Source organism: Neolamprologus multifasciatus, chromosome 11, assembly GCF_963576455.1.
Source record: "Neolamprologus multifasciatus chromosome 11, fNeoMul1.2, whole genome shotgun sequence".
Classification (NCBI taxonomy): Eukaryota; Metazoa; Chordata; class Actinopteri; order Cichliformes; family Cichlidae; genus Neolamprologus; species Neolamprologus multifasciatus.
The window spans coordinates 8,810,953-8,832,678 of record NC_140449.1 but is presented as its reverse complement, the minus strand read 5'-3'; the positions used below and the strand labels follow the sequence as shown (position 1 = coordinate 8,832,678).

At 39.3% G+C, this 21,726-nt stretch overlaps 1 protein-coding gene across 4 annotated transcripts in view; it reads left to right on the top strand.

Annotated features, from left to right (window-relative positions):
- LOC146507792 (F-actin-uncapping protein LRRC16A-like) overlaps positions 1-21,726 on the top strand; it is a 69,173-nt gene that overhangs the window by 37,416 nt on the left and 10,031 nt on the right. For 2 of the 4 annotated variants that reach the window (XM_085178744.1, XM_085178746.1), the window contains exons 10-26: positions 2,873-2,961; positions 3,906-4,000; positions 4,869-4,955; positions 6,283-6,386; positions 7,671-7,748; positions 8,223-8,299; positions 9,936-10,040; positions 10,336-10,405; positions 11,255-11,266; positions 11,748-11,829; positions 11,923-12,022; positions 12,364-12,418; positions 14,242-14,414; positions 15,998-16,066; positions 19,655-19,748; positions 19,924-20,022; positions 20,238-20,366. In XM_085178744.1, the coding sequence (XP_085034870.1) occupies positions 2,873-2,961; positions 3,906-4,000; positions 4,869-4,955; positions 6,283-6,386; positions 7,671-7,748; positions 8,223-8,299; positions 9,936-10,040; positions 10,336-10,405; positions 11,255-11,266; positions 11,748-11,829; positions 11,923-12,022; positions 12,364-12,418; positions 14,242-14,414; positions 15,998-16,066; positions 19,655-19,748; positions 19,924-20,022; positions 20,238-20,366 (1,518 nt within the window). The remainder of the gene's footprint in view (positions 1-2,872; positions 2,962-3,905; positions 4,001-4,868; positions 4,956-6,282; positions 6,387-7,670; positions 7,749-8,222; positions 8,300-9,935; positions 10,041-10,335; positions 10,406-11,254; positions 11,267-11,747; positions 11,830-11,922; positions 12,023-12,363; positions 12,419-14,241; positions 14,415-15,997; positions 16,067-19,654; positions 19,749-19,923; positions 20,023-20,237; positions 20,367-21,726) is intronic. The other 2 variants (XM_085178747.1, XM_085178745.1) reach the window with 1 other exon arrangement.

Sequence of the window (21,726 nt, the reverse complement as noted above, 5' to 3'; positions counted from 1 at the left end):
GGCACAAATGTTCACGCAGGTACCTGCGCTGTCTAATGTTTGCCCTTCTGTTTGAGATTAGTGTGTGGTTATGATGATACGTAAGGCTTTTGTCTTAGTGCTATTCAATTGTGTGTGCTGCTTGAGTGTTGTTGTTTTTTTGGCAGTGTTTGAATTGTATTCTGTGGCTTTACAACCCAGTCCTCTTTGAGTGCTTTAAGGGGGAAAAAAAATCCTCTTTTCCCAATGTGTGCATATTTGTATAGAGATACTGGGGAAACTGGAGAAACAAGAGCTGCAAGGATGTGATCTGGAGCGTGATTATCTCTGAATCCCGTTCCAATGGAAATAATAGGAAGTCTGACAGAACAATAAGAGAGGAAGAGAGTGTGAGAGAAGGCGATGACAGCCAGCAGAGCAGTGGGACAGAAACATGAAGGTCGGGGGGAAAGGTCAGCGGACAAAGTGAAAGTGAGAAATGCCAGATGAGTAAGGAAATGAGGCAGAAAGCATCACAAGGAGTAATTGTGTTTAACAATTACACCAGAAGAGGGGAACTAAACATTTTAACTTGTGAAAGTAGACAGAACGAGGCCAGTTGATGCACAAAAAGTTCAACGAGAGGTTGACACTCAAACTGGTCTGCTTTGTGTTTAACGTTGAGCCGTAGCGTTACTTTAAGAAATATCCTGTGGATCACCGAGAACAAAAACAGTTGATAAGGAGATGTAAAACATTAAATCCACGCGCCTCAGGCCTTAAACTTCAGTCTTGCATGTCTATCGTATAGATAAGGATAAGCAATATCAGTGCAGCAGACTGGGTAATAAAACAAATACAGACACAAACACTCACAGGCAGCAGGCTATCACAGTGAGGGATTTCGCTGCTCATCCTCAGTTCATTCAGGCTGTTTGTCTAGTGGTCTAATCAAGATGCTGAGCCCAGCAATGAGAGAGGAGAAGAGGAGAGGATGGCAGAGGGATAACCCTTTAATGAAGCCATGATAGCGCGGTGTGCATGCGTGCTCGCACATGTGTGAAAGCGTGGGATAATTTAGCAGAGTGTAGGGTCAGAGCACCACAGCGTGACAAGGTTGTTATTTAATGAGTGGTTAATGGTACAATACACATGCTGACAGTGTCGCCCTGCTGTCCCCAACAGTGTTATTGTGGCTGCTGTGGAAAAGACAAGACTTCTTTGTGTGCCCTCTGCCTCTCTGCTCGCTCCCCTGTTTTTCTCCATTTCATCCATCACTACCCTGGTATCGCTCTTTTTAAAAAAATATCATGTGTCATCCACCGTGGCCTCCATCCTTCTTATTCTTTTCTTTAACACTCATAGTTTCGATGAGTAAACATGTGAACAACAGTCCCTTTCTTCCGAGTTTTCCTGATACTGTCTCCTTCTCTTTCCATCATCACTCTCTCCTTTCTCTCCTCCACACTCTAGAGACCCGCGTTGGACAATACAGGCACTGTTTTGGCCACACTAACAGAAACAGCCCCTCACTGAAGAAATGTCAGCTACTGTGATTAATAACAACATACTGGCCCTGCTATCATAACGAAAGTTTTTGCGTTTTTCAGTGCAGATTATTGGAAGATATATCTGTAGCAATGCTAACTGAATATGTCTGGTGCATGATTTCTGTGTGTATGTATGACGCAGCACACAGTGAAGTGGGTCAGTGAGCATCTAGGTAGGGCATGGACATTCAGCTGTTGAATCTTTAATTTTGTCTAAATATGAGTGCTTTTCGTCCCTCTGTTGTGTCTCCTGTGGTGTTCAGACCACAGAAGCGAGAACTATTTTTCTCCCTCTTAAGGTGTCCAGAGTCTGAACTCCCCAGTCTCTCCCTTGTCATGCCTAAATGGTCTTTAAGTAGAACAATTCACTTGTATACTGTTGGGTTTTAATTAGCATAAATAGACTGCTTTCTGGAGAGAGCAGCTGAGAACAAGAACACTTGCAAAAGTACACTTCTTTGTTGTTCCTGTGACCTTCAGTATCAAAGTTTTGCTGTTCCAGATAAATCATGTCCTAAGCCTTGGAGCTTGTTCAGTTAATTTGTATATTTTTATGCTGTGAAAAATTTCACTTTAGTTAATCTGTGAGCGAGAACCTACTGCACAGCTTTGAGTGTGACTCTAAATACAGAGCATCATTTTCTGTCCGTTCACACTTTTCGTGTGCAACATTCACAAATCTTTAGGAAAGAATATATTATTCTTAGTATTTTGCTAGAAAAATTGGAAACGGGCAGTTTCCAAGATGTTTCAAGATCACCTTTAATCTTCAACACAGCCTGAACTCTTATAGAGAAGATTTCCTGTAATTTCTTTAAGTCAGCGGTCTCCAACCTTTTTTGCGCCACGGACCGGTTTATGCCCGACAATATTTTCATGGACCGGCCTTTAAGGTGTCGCGGATAAATACAACAAAATACAACTAGTACCGGTACCGAAAAAAAGATTTATTCATAACACACGTGAAAAGACCCAGGAAAACCGAGTAAACGATAAAAACAATAACAAAATAACGCTGAAAACCGATAAAAACCCTGAAAACCATACATTTCACACCTGAGCCTCAACTCTCGCGGCCCGGTACCAAACGACTCACGGTCCGAGGCCCGGGGATTGGGGACCGCTGCTTTAAGTCGTCTTCAGAAATGGTTCTTTAGGCTTCTTGAGGGACATTCAAAGCTCTTCTTCTTCTTGGATGTTTGCTGCCTTTTGTTCTGTTCTCTGTCAAGATGATCCTCCATACAGTCTGTAGAGATGATGATTTGAACCAAAATTGTACTAACACTTAAAAATATAATGAAATGTGAGGCTCAAGACTTTTGCACAGCTGTTACCAAAATGCTCTGACATATGTTCGTCTTCAGTCTGCAGATGTGTGTGAGCAGATCCTTCGGGTGGTGTCTCGATCCAGTCGACTGGAGGAGTTGGTCCTGGACAATGCAGGACTCAAAACGTAAGAAAATACGATTTATTAAAGACATTTTTAAATGTCAAAGACAATTAAAAGGTAGCTACAGTACACATATGTAATCATTAGCGCAATTTCAAATCTCAGAACTCCAAGGTCGCTTAATAACAGATTAAAATGAGTTTAATGAATTGAAAATATATGATGTGACTCTCTGATTTCGAAAGCTTTTTCTTTTTTTTTTGCTATTGAATGAACAAATTTTGAGGAAAACTATTTATTTTGAAAATCCAAGGTTTGCATCCAGAATGAATACAGCTAAAAATGCTACCTTACATTATGGGAGGTGATTTACCCTTTTCAACCTACCCTTTTAATCTCTTAGTCAAAAGTGTCTGTGCTATATGGAAGTGCAATATTAAATCTGTGGAGTGACCTTTTATATTGACAGGTCGGACATTACTTGGGTCAGATTTATGATTTAGTGTAATTTAGTTTTATAGCTGCTTGATATAATAGTAATAAAGTCCATTTTTAATGAGTGTCACAGCAAGAGAAAACTGTTAATGTGTTGGAAGCATTGTCATACACAGACTCAGTATTTTCAGGTTCAAACCTATGGGAAGACCGAGACCTACATACGGAAAACTGCAGCAACATTGCAGAGGGTACCGGGATGTTAATTTGATTTAGCTTCCGTCAGATGTGTGAAGGAAATGGCTGTGCATCACATTACTGGATCCAGTTTTGTTAATCTCTTTAGTGTTGAAATGGGAGCTTTGCCGTGCTGTTCTAGTATTCGCTTCTTTAAAAATATTGGATAGCTTTTTTAGCAGTCCCAATCTAATATTTCAGTTCACTTTCTGTAAGCTTTTCTTTCCTGCTACTGTAAAAGCAACATGAAAGGCGCTGAAGCATTCTGAAGGTCTTTGTTTGGTGCTTACATTGTTTATAGACCTGTAATGAACACATCCTTTCCCAATCTACAGCGATTTTGCCCAGAAGCTAGCTGCTGCTCTGGCCCACAACCCCAGCTCAGGACTCACCACTATTAATCTTGCCAACAACCCACTGGAGGACAGAGGTATAGATGCGCAGATCTAGTTTAATGTATTTCTCTGTGATCTTCTTCTTTCTCCTCTCTAAAGGCTGTGTTTCACCTCTGCTCTGTAATATTAAAATACAATTTTCACAAGTTACAAATGGTTACAGGATTCTTTTAAATATAGTAATATATCACGTAATTGCATTGGTTCTGGCATTGGAATCAGGAGGCGGGGAAGCTGTACAGTTAGAACTGACAAACAAATCCAAACTGATAGAAAACAAATAAAACAACATGCAGGTAGAGTGGAAGGACAGCTCTATAGTACAAACACCACAGCCTGACACAGCTAGAGTAAGTGATCATACAGACGGTTTATGTTCCATTGTGATTGTGCAGTTAGTGCAACATTTTAATATTTCATCAGCTCTGTCCTAAGGCCTCTCAGTTTATCCAGGACACATGAATTAAAGATGCATTCCACCAAATATTCATACAGACGCTTGTAAACATGCAACAGGTGTCTGGGGCTCACCAGTCTCTAGTTTATTTGTCATCATGTAAAATTTATTACAAATATTTGCTGAATATGCCCTTCATAGACATATATATGTATATAAATTTATCATTTCATACATTTACTGTGTATGACATTAACTACAATACCTGAGTATTAGTTACTGTGACTGATTTTTCCCGTACTATACCTTAAAATAAATAATAATATTAAAAATAAAAGGTGGCTCATTCTCATAACTGTAACTATATTGTCATATAAACTAAGCAGTTGTTTGTTAGTTTTTTATTGCAATGTGGTGTAATGCTTTATTTTTCAGGTAACAAATACCCAAGCATTCATGGACAGTTAAGATAGACCTGTGTTGAATAAATTCTTCTCTCGTTGCAGGTGTTTCCTCCCTGGGTGCTCAGTTTGCCAAACTCCGTTTGGGGCTCAAACATTTAAACTTTTCCAAAACCTCACTCTCACCCAAAGGTATGTGCTGTTTTCCCTTGGTGTTTGCGTCTGTAGAGTTGTTGAAATGTTAAAGCGATCCGTGGATCCACTTGCGAGATTGTAGCAAAAGTAGCAGATTGGTTAAAAGGACATATGATACAAATATCGTGCTGTAATCACTTGTTTTTCTTTCTGTTTTTGCATAAGTGAAAGATGCACTTAATTTCCTCCACTAATGTGATCACACCCACTGTTGGGATGCTAATGAGACTTAATTATCACACTATTAACACTATTATAGAGAGATGCATGGAAAGGGAAGAAATTGTAAACAGTGTTCATGTTTTCATTTGCATAAATGCTATTCTCTAAACCACTTTCCTTCAGTCTGTAGACCAAAGTCCTTCCTTTAATAAATAGTCCCAAGAGGCTGATTGTATTTAAGGCTATTTTTTTCTTGGATATCATCCAAAATAAACTATTCAGCGCCGTGCTGGTCTATAGGAATTCATTGTAAACCTGCTTTTTTTCAGGCAATCAATAAAAAGCTATCATATTCCACATGCTGAGTTAGTAAGGCTGCTTAAACTGAGCTCTGCCTTGCTGAAGGTTCAATCCATAATTTGTGACTCCATGCCAAGAGCAAAAGCTGCGGATTGGGGACATTTACTCTTTTTTTTTTGTTTGTTTGTTTGGGTTTTTTAAAACAGCTTTGCTGCAGCACATAATTCAGCAATTTGCTCATTTGATGTTTTGATTGTCCTTTTTCTTACTCTCATTTGTCTTTAATCTCATTCTTTTTCATCTCTTCATCAAAGCATTTATTTGACAGTCACGCCTTGATTTACAGGCTGACACAGTCAGTCAGGACTTCATAGTATTAAAGTGTCAGAGTACCATGTCAGCCATGCGATGTGATGTGACACAGGTCAGTGGTTGCGTGCACAGTGTGTCAATAATAAGCTGTGGAAATGCATGCAGGCGTGCATAGACGTGCATGCCACATGCATGTTAACTCTGGCAAACACACACTGGTTGCATAAAGATTAGTTTTTGTGGGGCTTTTTCAGTATATTTATTGCAAGATATCTTTTTCAATATATTTATTAAGTCGGTAATATCGCCTTTACTGTGTTTATTTTGATAGGTTTTTATTGGAATTGTGGATTGCATTTACAGAACTGTGTGGAGGCCTACTCGTTTCGTTTTCCATGCACTCACTCGACGTTCTGAGCCCGTTCTTTCCGGTCTTCTCCCACTGCTCATTTCCTGCCATTTCCTTCAATATACTGTCAAAACATCAAGTGGAGATTTGAGGGCTGTGATAACACTGACAGTGTTTGTTTTGTGTGTGTTTGTGTTATAGGGGTGAATAGCCTTTGCCAGTCACTGAGTGCCAACCCGTCCATCCCCAGCAGCCTAGTCCATCTGGACCTCTCAGGGAACATGCTCCGAGGAGACGACATGCAGGTACTGAACATAAACTGTCGCCGTATGGGGAAAAAATTGTCAGTTTTGTGTAAATCATTTATCTTTGATTTTTCAAATGAGCCACAAATGGAAACCTGTTTTTTTTTTCATTCATGAAATAAATATTAATAGTATTATTAGAAATTTAAAGAAAATTTCATTAGTGTCTGAAGGGACATTAATTTGCTTAATTAACCAGAGTAGAGCAGTCTTCATCAGTTTGTATCCCTAACCCAACTTGTCTGCAAACACCTGCAAACTCCTTTACAACCAGAAAGGAAACCATTTACCTTCAAAGTAAAAGCAGTGCACTTTTGAAATGTGTTTGTTGCACAACAAGGCGCAGGGTTTACTATACTTCCAGTTTGTGTGGCAGTCTTTCAAATGTCTGTGCAGCTTGGGAGGTAAATGATGAGTATTTGCAGACAAGTTTGCAGCTTCCATGAACCAAAGCAATCACAGTGAGGTTCTCGATTGAGTTCAGTTTGCAACTGTCAGCCACCTTAAGCAACCACTTGCTAACCGATCAGGAAATGCACACTTTTCCATAACAACGGTGGTTTTCAGGGGGTCACTGACTGAGTTCTTAGTAAAAAGTAAAGACAAACACATACGCATTATTTAAATGTGTCGCAGCACTGACAGATGAGAAAGGAATAGTTTGGTATTTCTTGCATTCTTGCTTGGATTTGATTACAAACGTAGTGTAAAAATCAGTGATTAAATATCTGGTGCTAATAAAATTCACAATTCCTGGACTGTTCATGTCAGTGTTAATGTGTTAAGTTGCAGTGTTGTAACAGTTATTGCTTCTGGTCAATGTTCCTGTGTGCTCGTGCTTGTCAGTGCTAAAGCTGGAATCGAGTGGTGAACAGAGCAAAGGCATTGTGAATAGAAAATGAGTTTTCTGTCTCACAACTCTTTCTTCAACATGGGTTTGCAATAATAGGGTCAGAAGTGGGATTGATGCTTAGCCTGAAAATTGGATAGAGCGAGATCCAGATTCTCGAACGAGCTATAGAGCAGAACTTTTGGCATCTGGAAAACCTGGCACTAAAGCAAGTTGAGCGGGCCAGTGATTTTCCATCCCACCCTGTTGGCTGCAGTGCACTGCAGCTCATCACTTAGTGATCGAGAAGACAAGTGAAACTCTGCCACATTCCTTCAAATCCAACAAAAATGGGTTGAAATCAGATTTATGAATGCTCTGCATCCACCAGCAGACACATAAATACGGTGACACTCTGTTCCCACACTAGGTTGTTCTTATGCTTTATTTTTTAGCACTTCTACCACTTCCTCGGCCAGCCAAACAGCCTGGCAACCCTTGACCTCTCCAACACTGATTGCTTATTGGACCAGGTGAGTGAGTCAAAATGAAACTGGACAAAGGAGCTAAATAGATAAATGGTTATAAAGATGTCTGCTTCATTATTATACCGTAGTGATTCACATTTTTGGTAAACAGACCGCACAAACCTGCAGAGTTACTTTCTGCAAACGAGCAACGTTTAATTAGAGTGAAATACTCGCTATTAATGTCTGTGTTTCAGGCAGCGTAACCTACTCAGTCTGTGTTGCTGTTGAGTATATGTAAAGTGGTGTAATACTGTATGCGAAGTATTGATGTGGGTCTAAGAGCCAAATACAGTTTATTGATTAGTTTGAGGTGTAGCCAGCTGTCATCCAAATAAATTATTGATTCCCTTGCAAGTCATATTTTTTCTCTCTCATGTACCAATAAATCTAAATGCATTCATGCATCTCAAAAACAGAGTTGGAAGCTGCAATGAAAACTATTGCAAGTGATTGATCTTTTTATTGTGTGTGTCCCAGGTTTGCTCAGCACTGCTGCGGGGCTCAGTTGAACACCTCTCTGTTCTCAACGTGTCAAAGAGCGTCTTCCCTCACAGGTAAAAAAATAAAAAAATACAAATCTGTGTTTTACTAACTCAGACCTGATGAGGAGGAAGTCATTTCTAATGTACTGTATTCTGTATTAGATGGTCTGTCATTGAAGAGCAAATGTGTATGATTTTATGAAAGTACTGCACATGCTACAACTGAAGGTGTATAAACAAATGCCCAATAGACCAAAACTTCAATGTTCTTTAGTTTCATTTTTAATGATGGTTTTTAATCACAGCTTTACAGCATCAGCACCATTGTTATCCCTAACCTGTAAAAGGCTGATGGGACATTGCTGTAACCCTGCCGGGTGGGCAGACAACTTGGACTGCCAAGTTTGTGAATGCAAGAACTCGAGAACAAGGCGACGTAGGATTTTGAAATTCATAACTTAGAGGTGCATCTATTAAAACTCTTGGAAAAGTTCAGGTCAAGTTTCCTCTGAAGAGCTTGTGAATGTGATAACTCCAGAAGGAGGTAAACTAGGGTTTTCAGATTGATTAAATTGGTGCAACTACCAGGAGGCTGAGGATAACACTCAGTAGTTTGTTTGTTTTTTGTTATTACTAACAATCAATATTACTGATTGTATTGATTTTGGGGTTAACTTTGTGTGTCATGGTTAGCTCTGTTTCCTCATACAAGAAGCTTTCTGGTTGGATGTAGCTGGTTCTGTGTGGAGTTGTTGTTCTTCCTCTGGATCCACGTTTCTGCCTCTTCCTGCTGTCAGTGTTTGTTAGCCCTGGGACTGCTTCTTATTCAATATAAACCCTCTATGACTGTCTGTGCATGGATGTGCAGTGGATAGGTGGACTAACTTATGTTTTGTTCCAGTTGAAACTGGTGGCATGTGTGTAGTTTTTTAACAGCTGCATCTTTTTGTGAAATAATAATGAGGTAATCATGATTAACTTTCTTAGATAGAAAATATACAGGAGGATAGTGATTTTTGTCTTGCTTGATGTGATAGTGGAAGATGAGCTTTGACCTGGAAGAGTCTCTCATTGCTGTTAATACAGCACCCACTGAGGCTAATGTTTGATTCTCCTTTCTGTCTTTATGTATAGGAGTACTGGCTGAATCGGTCTTTTATTTATAAGGGTCTGTATGTTGATGTGTGACACCTGCTGGTAGCCAAGCGTCATCACATCTATGTGAGTTCAAATTCTGTGAATTGGCACTTGATTGTTGAGATTTTGTGACTGGCAGATGGGTGAGTGTCTCAAAGGAGTCGAGGACTTTATCAAAAGAAGAGGTGGAGGGTGGAGGGGAGTGAGGATTGGGTAAGCAGAGTAAGGTAAAGAGGACCTGACTATAGCATGTGGAAGAAGATGGAGGCTAGTGAAGTGTAAGGAAGAGCTGAGCAGCTAAGCACTTCCAACTAAGAGTTGCAGTATATGTGGGACCCATCTGTGCTGCTTGATTGGTAGAGCTACAAGTCCTTATCTGAAACAACAGATAAAGTGAGATTTTAGAGTAGTACAATCTTAATGTTGTCATGAATGTCTTCTGCATTACTGATCCTTTTGATGGTACCACAAAAAAGCGAGGAAACAAGCTTGTAAACTTAGTGAAATTCTATCCGATGTTGACTCTATGTAGTGTCATTATTTCATCCTTATTCTCTTTTTGTTTCTGTAGGAAAGGCAAAGACGTGCCCCCGTCCTTCAAGCATTTCTTCAGTAGTGCCGCATCTCTCACCTCCATCAACGTGTCAGGAACCAAGCTGCCACCAGAGGCTGTGAAGTGAGACGGCGATTCATTCACTTTTAATGTGTCTGAGGGCGTCCTTCCAAATTCTCAGTGCCCATTTTGAAGCATAGACACCATTTAAATGCCGCTTGTCTCGTCAGCCCTACAATGACTAACTCTGAGTTTATTGTTGTCACTGAAAGTAGTATTACATAAATTATATAAAAAATATAGAATTTGAATGAAGGCCTTCTGGTCTTACTTTCTCCTTAGTTTTAAAATGATCTCATTTTTCTTGTTTTGAATTATAAATATGTATTTTTAACTGGAAATAATGTCATTACTGTAGAGCGCTCCTACTTGGTCTGGCCAGTAACCCAAGTGTGAAGGATGTCTCTCTAGACCTCAGCTGCTGTGAGGTAAGACACAGAGAGTGCAGTGCGTGCAGGGCAAGTGGGGAACTGGGAACATTCATGGCACATTTGCAAAAATAATATATTTATTATTTAAATAGCCATTTATTTACTAACCAACGAGACAAGCCATATTTAGCTGTAGTTTTGTTTCTGTAAGTGTGCTTCCAAGCTATCATTTTAGAGTGCTTTTTTTAATACTACTAAAAAAAAGCGCAAAAAGATGATACTCGTCCAATGCAATCGGCTTTTTAGGATCCACTCAAAAACCATTTGACAGGCTAGTGATGCTGCAAAGAGGCTGCATAATGGAGTACTTGGCAGACAACCGGGAGGGATAAAAGGCGGAGAGAGGAACAGTGAGAGGGAAGGGTGAAGTTTGAGTTGGGGATTTGGGATGTGGGGTCAGTTTCCAGCTGTAGTTGTTCTGCCGTAACTCTCAAACACATACATCAGCTTTCACCTTCCCCTGCTCAAAAAAGAGAAAAGACAGCTCTCTGCAGATTTATCCTGATCGCTAAAGATAACTCATAACAAATTACCCAGGAAATCCGAATCCAGATCCCCACAGAAACCTTCCCAAACCAAAGCTTTTTTGGGGGGAAATGACGCAAACGTCCCTTTTCGATGCCTTAATGAACCGTTTGGTGGGGGCGGACAGAATCTGTTGTCTGAGTGCGATCGCAGCATGCAAAATAAGGACTCCCCGCTAAGTGTGTTGCATGTGCAAATGCGTGTCTTTGATAAGTGAGTGTGTGGCCAGAAGAATGCTCATTAAGCATCTGTGTGTTTTGTTGTTGGTAATTGCTGGCTTGCTTTTGACATGCTGTTCTCTCCCTCTAATGCTTCTGTAAGCTTGGCCATTGTGTAAGTACTAATGTGCTCATTCTTAATAATTAACACGTCATTCTTCCTTTTTTCATGTGCACGTTTGGCTTTTTTTTTCTCCTGCTGATCTCATGCTTAGTGGAGCTTTTTTTCCCCTCAACATTTTTGCATTAATTAAAAGCTACAGTTGCTCTGAATGATCTGTGCAGCTATTTTAAAGAATGTGCATTAAGTCATAGTAAATTGGATGTGTGTTACTTGAAATAATCCTATGCAGATGTTTTGCATTTTGTAATAAAGGGAATTTTAGGAGCTGCACAGAAGCTTATATTTTTGTTGCGTACTTGAATATATAGTTGAATGTTTTATGAAGCATTCAATCCTTTGTGGAAGTACTGTGACCTTTTGTGTTCATATTTTCCAGTCACAGTGCAGGATTTGTTTGTGAAATTTCTCATTTCAGCAGATGCTCGGCAGTAAAACGAACATATTACCACAGTTTGTTTTCCTGTGCTTTCAGCTGCGGTCTGGAGGATCTCAGATCCTTGAAGGTTGTATTGCTGAGATCCCAAACATCTCCAGCCTGGATATCTCTGACAATGGTGAGATTCTGGTGATCATGCTTATTGTAATCTATATTTACTAATCTCAAAGCAGAGGTGTATTACACTACAACATATACCTTTTATTTTCAGGATTAGACTCAGAGTTGTCCACTCTGCTTGTTTGGTTGGCCAAGAACCGGTCCATCAGACACCTCTCTCTGGGCAAGAACTTCAACAACATCAAATCCAAGTAAGGATGCAGCAAAGGAGGAGGTGGTGTTGAGCTGTTGTGCACAGTTTGGAGCTTGCGCTGAAGTCAAAGGGAAGGCTGGGATTGAGTTTTGCTCTATATCCTGACTTGATTCTGGGAATAAAAAATTACAAGCAATCAAGAAATTAGGCAAGGGTTGAGTTTAAAAGCTCCAGTACAAATCATTGAAGTCTGGCTTTTCCTCTTAGCAACTGTTTGTTTACTATTTATTAGTATGCTGTGAAGGTGAACAACCAGATATGTAAAAGGTTTGACACAATGTCACTAGCCTGAAAAAAATTATTTATAGTGTTTATATACTTTTTCTTCCATCTACTTAGAAATCTCGCTCCAGTGTTGGACAGCTTGGTTCACCTGATTCAGGAGGAGGAGTCGGTGAGTTTTTCCATTTCTCTCTCTGTGTGGTCAGCAACCATGTGACAGCAGAGAACATCTTAAATACAGATATCACAAAAAGGCAGCCAGGGGCTAGAGCAAGTCCCTGAATCTCCACCAGCTGCACTCCAGCTGACCACTGACCTCACCAGTGGACGGTTATGTTGCATGTTTTGCTACACTGATCAATCAAGACACAGTTCAGCATGGAAATTATGCAAGTTGGTCTCAAATTTCTCAGAATTTCTGTTGCATTTTGTCATCACAGTACAAACCCTTGTCATTGCACACTGCAGATTTTCAACTGGTAGTGCAAGCCCAGTATAAATATGTCATTAAAAGAATTTCTATGGTAAATATCCAACAACTGCCTAGCTTAACTTGGCATTATGGGTACAAAGTTGGGGAAATCCCTGTTTTAATCAACATAGTTCACCAATTTATTGATGAACTATTGCTATGAAGCCACTATTTGCATCTCTTAGGCTTCAATCTCCCAGTCCTTTTTTCCCATTTTGTTTTTCAAGCGTAGAAAGGGATGCCACTAGTAATTACTTTTGTAAGCACAGCATACTGATACTGTAATTATATACTTCCCTTTGCCTGCACTTATTGGTGTACTTGCATCTTAATTGTGTCCTGCTTTCTTTTGTGATCAGAGAACATGTTTAAGCCAGTTTTTATTTGCGGAAACGCAGAGATTTCAATCTTGTTTCGTATTTACAGAAGTTAAGCAAGAATTTTCTTCCGTGGCTATTCCAGTATAAACTTCTCTATTTATATTTTTTGTTTATATTAAATGTTTTTAGTGAAACACGAGCGGATGAAGGCTGTAATTAATTCTGTGCTTCCCCAGAGAAGCTCTAATCAAGTAATCCTCTGCTTGAATAACCATGTTGACACTGGCCTTTCACACGGTCATCACCACACACACACTGCAATTTATAGTCATTATCTCTAAATTTATCCCATGAATATGCCTTCTGAGTTTCATTAAAAGGAAATCCTCCATGTCAGAACAAACTGCCTTAGCTGTGCCGCCCCGTTCGCTTTGTGAGCGCATTAACTGTTAGTTTGCTCTGTTTAAAGCTCTCTATATTTAGAGCTCGTTCCCAACACAGGAAACCATGAGACATGTTAATTTCGTTGCCAAGATCAGTTATTAAAAGAAATAATGAAACCTTTCTCATCCAACAATAGGTCTCTTGTATGTGTGTTGCAGCTCATGGAATGAGCATGCGTGCAGGCCTTGACGTGACTACAGCTGGATATTTATTTATAAACTCAATAAAATTGAATTCAAAGAAAGGGTATCCAGTACACTTCTTAGTTACTATTTTTACAGGATATGCGCTCTACATTTATTATTTTGAAAGTTAAGATAAGCTGAAACTGTAGGGATTAAATGAAGTTTGCAGAATTCAAATCTGTTTGTTTTTTTTAGTTTTTATTTAGTTTTTCTTGTTTAGGAAAAAACCTGAGTTTTGTGAAGTTGCTGGCATGCCCAGCTTCATTATCACATTTTTTTTGTGGCAAAGATTATAGGGTGGGCCGATGGAAACATTATCAATTAAACTGTAATAAAGTGATGCGAATTATTTATTGTAACAGTGACTAAGCTCTTGAATGTTTTGACTGGAAAACAGGTCGAAATCGCCAAAATCAAAGGAGTCCCACACATGTTGACATGTTTACTGTCCTGTATTAGTAATTTTGAATGCATTTCTCCCTTTATATTCATAATATGTGCCCACTCTAATCGCCTTTACCCTCTCTTGTCCTCACACACACCTTTTGTCCCTGTTAAATCCTGCCCTTCCCAGCCCCTCACATCTCTGTCTCTAGCAGACTCCAGGCTCAAGAGTGATCTCACCATCGTTCTCAATGCTTTGGGCAGCAACTCCACGCTCACAAGGCTTGACATCAGTGGGAATGCAATGGGTGACATGGGGGCCAAAATGCTGGCTAAGGCGTTACAGATCAACTCCAAACTCAGGTAGCTGTGCAGGGGTCACATGGTTTTAACTTTTTAAAACTGCTTGTTTCATAAGCTGAGGGGCTTCTAAGAGTTCCAGTTTAAAAGCAAACAACTGTGATTTATGCAAAACTTGTTTAGTAGCATCTAATAATAAAGATATGGAGCTGGATATAGATCCACATTAACCCTAGAAGACTAATGTGCAGTTTTGTAACACCATCAGTAACATGATATACCCGATGAAACACATGTACTTTTCTCTTATTCCTCCTTATTCAGCATCTCATAAAATAAATAAAGGTATCATGGGGGTACCCTATAATTAGGCTCTAAATTTAGTGGAAAATTAGGGAATTGTTAACAACAAAATTCCTTAAAAAACTGAAAAGTACGGAGTCCCTCTGATGACATGGTCCAAAAAATAAACAAATTGTGGCCACAAAATTCATCCCGTCGAAATAGTATAACGTGCCCACGAAATGGGTATAACGTGGCAACGAATTACGCATTTGTGGCAACGAAATAGATAACGTGCGCACATCATATTGATACAATTCCTGGACAGCTGCGTAGCGACATAAGCATAAGATTAGGCTACACCTATACACCATGGTCAGAGACAGTATGAATGAGTTTTATTTTAGGCTGGGAATGAGCTACAAATGCAATGCAAGGAACCATTATTACGGAGAGACATTTAAACAGGATATTGAGAGCCAAGTTGCTTTACAGATGTAATTGCGACCTGGACGCCGGGATAGATTTTATTGTCAACCAACTGCAAGGGCCTGGGAAGGATCATGGTTATCGGTCAAGTGTTTCGTGCCCACAAATTAGCATTTTGTGCGCACGTTATACCCATTTCATGCCCTCGAAATAGTATTTTGTGGGCACAAATAAGTATTTCGTGGGCATGTTATACCCATTTTGTGCCCACGAAGTAGTATTTTGTGGCCACAATTTATTTATTTTTTGGACCATGTCATCAGAGGGGCTCCGTAGAAAAGGACAATGGAATTGGAAATGTCCTCACTTCTAGGGCCACCCATTCCTGGCACATGTAAAACTTGGAGGCACAATCTCCCTGCATCAATGACATTTTGTCATGGAGGAAAAATGACCAAATGACTATAATTTATTTATTTATTTGACTACATGAATTCCCCTGGAAATAACCACAAAGTGGTATTTATTCATCGCGTGGGTGAAAATCACCTGACATTGGTGTTCTAGGATTAATAAACCTGTGTAATTACTGCTGTATTAATAATGCAGTAACTAAAATAGGCTACAATATTTACAATGCCCTATATAAGAATTATTGTACAGTTATTTGTATTCAACAGTCCATATCTTATACTATTGTGTATTGTTTTGACACAGATTTTGCCTTTTGCCACTATGCAGTTAAATATTCAAACCACTATTTTATAGCCCTTTTCTTCCCCTTCCCCCCCCCTTTTTTTTTCTTTATAAAATCCATACAAATGTTCTTTAATGCCTATGGGTAATCAGAAGATAGCAAGTAAAATCTTGTAAATCATCTTAGAGAATTAATGGCTTCCTCTGTTCGCGTCATACTGTGTGCTTGTTTTGAGCAGGACTGTGATCTGGGATAAGAACAACACCAGCCCTCAGGGTCTGCAGGATGTAGCAGCCGCTCTGGAAAAGTAAGTAATGCCGTCCATGCTTGTATATGTGAGTGCGTGGTTTAGTGTTGTCTATTCAAAATTAAATCTTTAAATGTATAGTGCTTCTATAATGCCTTTTTTTCTTTCTGTTTTTACACCGTGCATGCTTTTGTGTATAACATTAAAACTGCTGAAGGAACGGATGTGTAGTTAGCTTTTGCAGCCCAGATGGTGTTTTTTCTTTGTGCAGAGCAGAAGGAAAGTCTGAGGTTTATTAAGACAGGAAGAAAAGATAAGAGGAAGGAAGGCGCAGAGAGGAGAGAGTGACACACGCAGGGAATACTACAGAGACACAATGACATGAAAGTGTGCTGAGGGAAAGAAAGCGTGATACATTTAGACATAAAAAAGTAGAAGTCAAAGCCAGACAAATCAGATTTTGTTTACCGTGCCTTCTGATTGTGGATCTGGATGTTTGTGCGTGTGAATAAATTTGCTTCTGGGATGTGTAGGTTCATCCACCTCTTTCCTCTTTTTCATCTCCTCTCTCTTTGTCATAGTCTCCCAGCAGGACATATCTTCATTTCCCCTCCGAGTCTCTGTGTTGTATTATTGAAAAAACAATTTCTTGTTTCTGATCTCCTTTCGGTTCAGCAGTGCAGCATCGCGTGTCTTTGTTTCCTTTGCTCAATTCACCATTTTCCTCCTGTGTACCATGCATTCTTTAAAGTTTTTTTTTCTCCAGATATTCAATACTGCAACATAACAGACAGTTGGAGTATTCAAAGTCTCCCACAATCCCCAGCATATAAAAGCTATCCACGGGTCTCAGTGATTTATAGAAATTGTTCAGAGTAGATCTGTCTGGTCAAGACGTGAGGAGTGAGAGCACACATAACAATCTGAATGAATAACAATCATTCATTCAGCCTTTGAGGTTAAAAATTATTCTAATCCTTTTGCTTTACCTTCATATCGCAACAGGTTTATACACTACCAGTCAAAAGTTTGGCCGCACCTTCTCATTTAATGGTTTTCCTTTATTTTCATGAATGTTTACATTGTAGATTCTCACTGAAGGCATGAAAACAATGAATTAACACATATAGAATTATGTAGTAAACAAAAAAGTGAGAAATAACTCAAAACGTGTTATATTTTAGATTCTTCAAAATATCCACCCTTTGCTTTGTTTACTGCTTTGTACACTCTTGGCATTAGGGCTGTGCGATATGACCAAAATCTCATATCCTGATATAAAACATGTATCGTCTGATAACGATATAAATCACAAAAATGTAACATTTTCTGTAAATTCTGTGAATCTCGGGCAGCTCGACTTGCGGGAAGTGTTTCCAGCTGCGCGTCATGTAGTCGAGTGTTTTAACTAGGGCTGGGTATCGTCACTGATTTCTAGAATCGATTCAATCCCGATTCACAGGGTCCCGAATCGATTCGATCCACGATTCGATTTAATTCGATTCGATTCGATTTAATTCGATTCGATTCACTTTGATTTGAATCTGGGAAATTTTGACAGTCAGAAATATTATAATTCAGATCAGTACATTTACATATTTTTGTATCTATAAAAAGGAAGCTGACACACCAAGACTTTATCAAAGGTGTGAGCATCACAGCAGAGGCCTTTGTGTCAAAGTAGCTGAAGATAAAACACAGAAAAACATGAAGGTGATTTTCCTGTTCTGGGATTTTATAAAAATTTTCTGCAGTAGATCAAAAACGAAAGAAAACCATTAATCAACACATGAACATTACCTCGGAAGTTACAGTGGTTTTATTAGAGACAAGGCTGAGCGTTTTGCATTTTGCATAATTTTAAAAAGTTTAAATTTGTTCGGTATTGAACGGCAGAAATTAGGTTTTATTTTCGGAAGTATATAAAACGAAAAAAAAAACCGTCGGCCGACAGCGCTGTAAACAACGGTAGACTTGTGCTTAACAAGCAAGCGAATAATGCAGAAAACAGCACAGAGAGAGAGAGGGAGAGAGAGCGCGCAAGAGAGCGAGCATGCGAGAGAGAGCTGTGCATCGTGGTCGAAGCAAAACAATAAAAGTCAGAGTGAATTCATGACTTTGTTTATGTGAAGCCTAGTTTGGATCTTCTTTTGCTGCTGGTTCGGTCAATATTGTTTGGAGAGAGATAAAACTAACAGCTTTAGAATCAGCGCATAAAGGGCGTGAACACAAAGCGCGGACCGCCGACAGATCAGAATCAGCGGGCTGTCGACTTTCAGCCCCGACTGTGAGAAAGGCGACATCTCACTGATTCTGATCCGCGGTTGCGCTGTGTGTTTAAGTCTTTGTGCAGAATCCGTGTTCCTGCTCTCATGTACTGTCTTAGCTGTTTGGTGGTTGTTGAAATTTTGTGACATTTCACCAGAGATTCTGGCATTTCGGGCAAAATAAATTTATATTAAAAAATCGATTCAGGATTTTAATGAATCGATTTTAATCGATAAATCGATTATAAAAACCCACCCCTAGTTTTAACCGATGCATTTTTAGACATAAGTTGTAAAGGCCGCTGTTTTCTTTGTGAGTATTTATTACACGCCGTGCTGCGGGGAAAGCCTGTTCTAACGTTTGAGTCTAAGGTTTATTTTTAAGCACCTGGTGGCTCTTTTTTTGCTTCTCATCCGTCAATAATACTTTTTCACGTGAATCCGTTTATTTTGAAAAGTCTCAACAGGATCTTGAGCTTTATTGTGAAAGGTTTATGTGGAAAAACAAGCGGACATGCCATGATTTTACCGTCGTTGTTGCTAACGACAACCCATAAAAACAGGCGCTTGTCCGTCCGTAGTGTGGTTATATAGAATATAAGAGAAAGAGAGAACTTCAAGAAATCAATATAGCCACTACAGTGACCATCAAAACGATGAAAAAATATTGCCGTAAACAGTTTATTTTGCGATACCACGAAACAAACGATAGCGTAAAATGAAACGATAGACGTTTTTATATCGTCATCCAATATATATCGTTATATCGAACAGCCCTACTTGGCATTTTCTCGATGAGCTTCATGAGGTCGTCATCTGAAATGGTCCAGAAGCAGTTCCTAGAGATGCTGAGCACTTGTTGGCCCTTTTGCCTTTACTGCAGTCCATCTCACTCCAAACCATCTGATTGGGATTAAATCAGGTGACTGTGGAGACCAGGCCATGAACCCTGGCACCACTTAGAGAAGGCCAAGGGTTTGCAGCACTGTCAACAAAGCAAAGGGTGGCTACTTTGAGGAATCTAAAATATAAGACATATTTAGTTATTTATTAATTTTTTCTTTGCTACATAATTCCATATATCTTGCTTTATATATTTCTTGTCTTCCGTTTGTATCTACAATGTAGAATTGTAGTACTGTATATGTGCTTTTTTGTCTTTGTTTTTCTGCCTTACATGTCTGTCCCTTTATCTCTCCAATCTTAATGTGAATGTAAATAATGTGTGTGATTCTCACTTAGAGATCAGTGACCTACCCAGGAGTACCAGTTTAATCCAATAATGTTTCACTGCTACAATGCACAATGTGTCTCTAAATACATTGCTTTGCTTCTTCTTCATTTTGTTTTTCGTCTGTTTTTAAAAAAATATATCCATTAGGAACTTCACCATTCGTTTCATGCCCCTCCCCATCATCGATGCCTCCCAGGCTCTAAAGGCGAGCCCTGAGAAAACTGAGGATGCCTTACTAAAGGTACATGAAGAACTCCCTCTGGTTCCTGTCTTTTAGAGACTTTTAGTCTTTAAAACGTGCTGAATGCGATGGCATCAGTGAAGAAAAACATACTGAATAAACTGACACTGATTTTAATTTTAATCTTTTATTTTAAGTTTACTGTCATGACATCAGCTTTGTTTTCGCTCCATAGATTGAAACGTATTTGTACAGGAACCACGAAACAAGAAAATATCTTCAGGAACAGGCTTATCGGCTTCAGCAGGGCATCGTAACCACAACCACACAGCAGGTGAGTGAGGCGATTATTGCAACCCCAAGAAACTTAAACTCTTCCGCTCTGAACTTGAGTTACTATTTAATATTAAATATGTTGGTGTAGTGATATAACACTGAGTGTCTTTGCCCCAAGTTATACTAAATTGAGTCTGGAAACTCCTCTTTTGAGCATTTTACATGTTGTATGACACACAAAAACAGTCATCGCTTGTTGTTTTTGTTTTCCAGATGATTGACAGGATTTGTGTTAAAGTCCAGGACCACCTGAACTCTCTGAGGAACTCTGAGACGGACGTCATCTTGGAGGATGTCAGGTCAGCGGAGAGCCTCATCAAAGATGCCAGGAATTCAAAAACGGTGAGGAGACAGCTGAAGGGGTCAAGGATTCTTTATTATCACCAAAGGGGCAATTTTTTGTACAGTCAGCAGAAAACACACAAACATCAAGCAGTAAATAGTCAGCAGATACACAAAATCGCTACATTATGTGAAATTACAATTAAGGAGATATTCAAAAGATCAACGGCAGCTGGGACAAAGGAGTTCTTGAGTCTATTTGTCCTTCACGTACAGTTTCTGAAACCAGACGGAAGCAACTGGACGTCCTTTGATAAGAAAAGGCTAAGATCAGCCAGGATAGACTGGCCCTTCTTCAATATCCTAAACCTGCGCTTTTGCTGCACACTGTAACTGTACACTGAAGTCTCTAAGAACAGATTTGATAAAAACTGGAATCAGATATTCTAATAAAAGTGCTTTCGACATTAAAACCAAAAAGCTTGAGATAAAATATTAATAAAACATTCAGTTAATCTTTACATGCTGTGACCATTCAGTTAAAAAATGAAAAGGGGGACAAAAAGTGGGCTGCCAAAGATGCTTCCAAAAGTGTTTCTGTTTCAAAAAGCACAAAAGCATCAAGGGGAGAAGCATTATTTGTACTGTAAACACTGGATTATCGATAGATATACAAGTCATGGTTTGTACCAGTAAATCTGCAATGCCCATGCTTACTTTCAGTGTGCAGAAGTCCAGACCACAGTGAAGCCTGTCAGAATCCTATATATTCTTTTATGCAATAGATTTAAATTTTCTTCCTACATTTGTTCTAAATCGGTGTATTAATTCTACTTTAGTTAGTTTTAGTGTTAGTTTTTTTTCTTACTGGAAGACAAAAAATTTATGTAGGGTATGTTTGTCTTAAATAATGCACAAAAGAAGTCTTCAAAACAAACCCACATTTTCAAATTCACCAAGTATCCTGCATCATAAAAGATTTTAAGGTGTATTTGTCAGCTATAGACACATACCAGGCATAACATTATGAGCACCTGCTAAGTATTGTGCTGGTCCCCCTTTTGCATTCAATGGGTGCCCAATCTGAGCTACAGTCTGTTGGTTTAAACCACGCGATCCGTCCTTTTCTGTGAAGAGCACTTTTGTGCATAAGTGAGCCTTGGATGCCCACTGCTGTTCCCTCCTTGGACCACTTTTGATAATAAATGACCACTGCAGCCTGAGAATAGCCCACAGGAGCTCTGACGCAGTCGTCTAGCCATCACAGTTTGGCCCTCATCCAACTTGCTCAAATCTTTTAGCTTGCCCTTTTTTCCTGTTCCTAATACATCAACTTTAAAGGGACAAAATATCCACCTTCACACTATTAAAGCCCACCCACCAACAGGTGCCATGACAAAGTGATAATGAGTGTTATCCA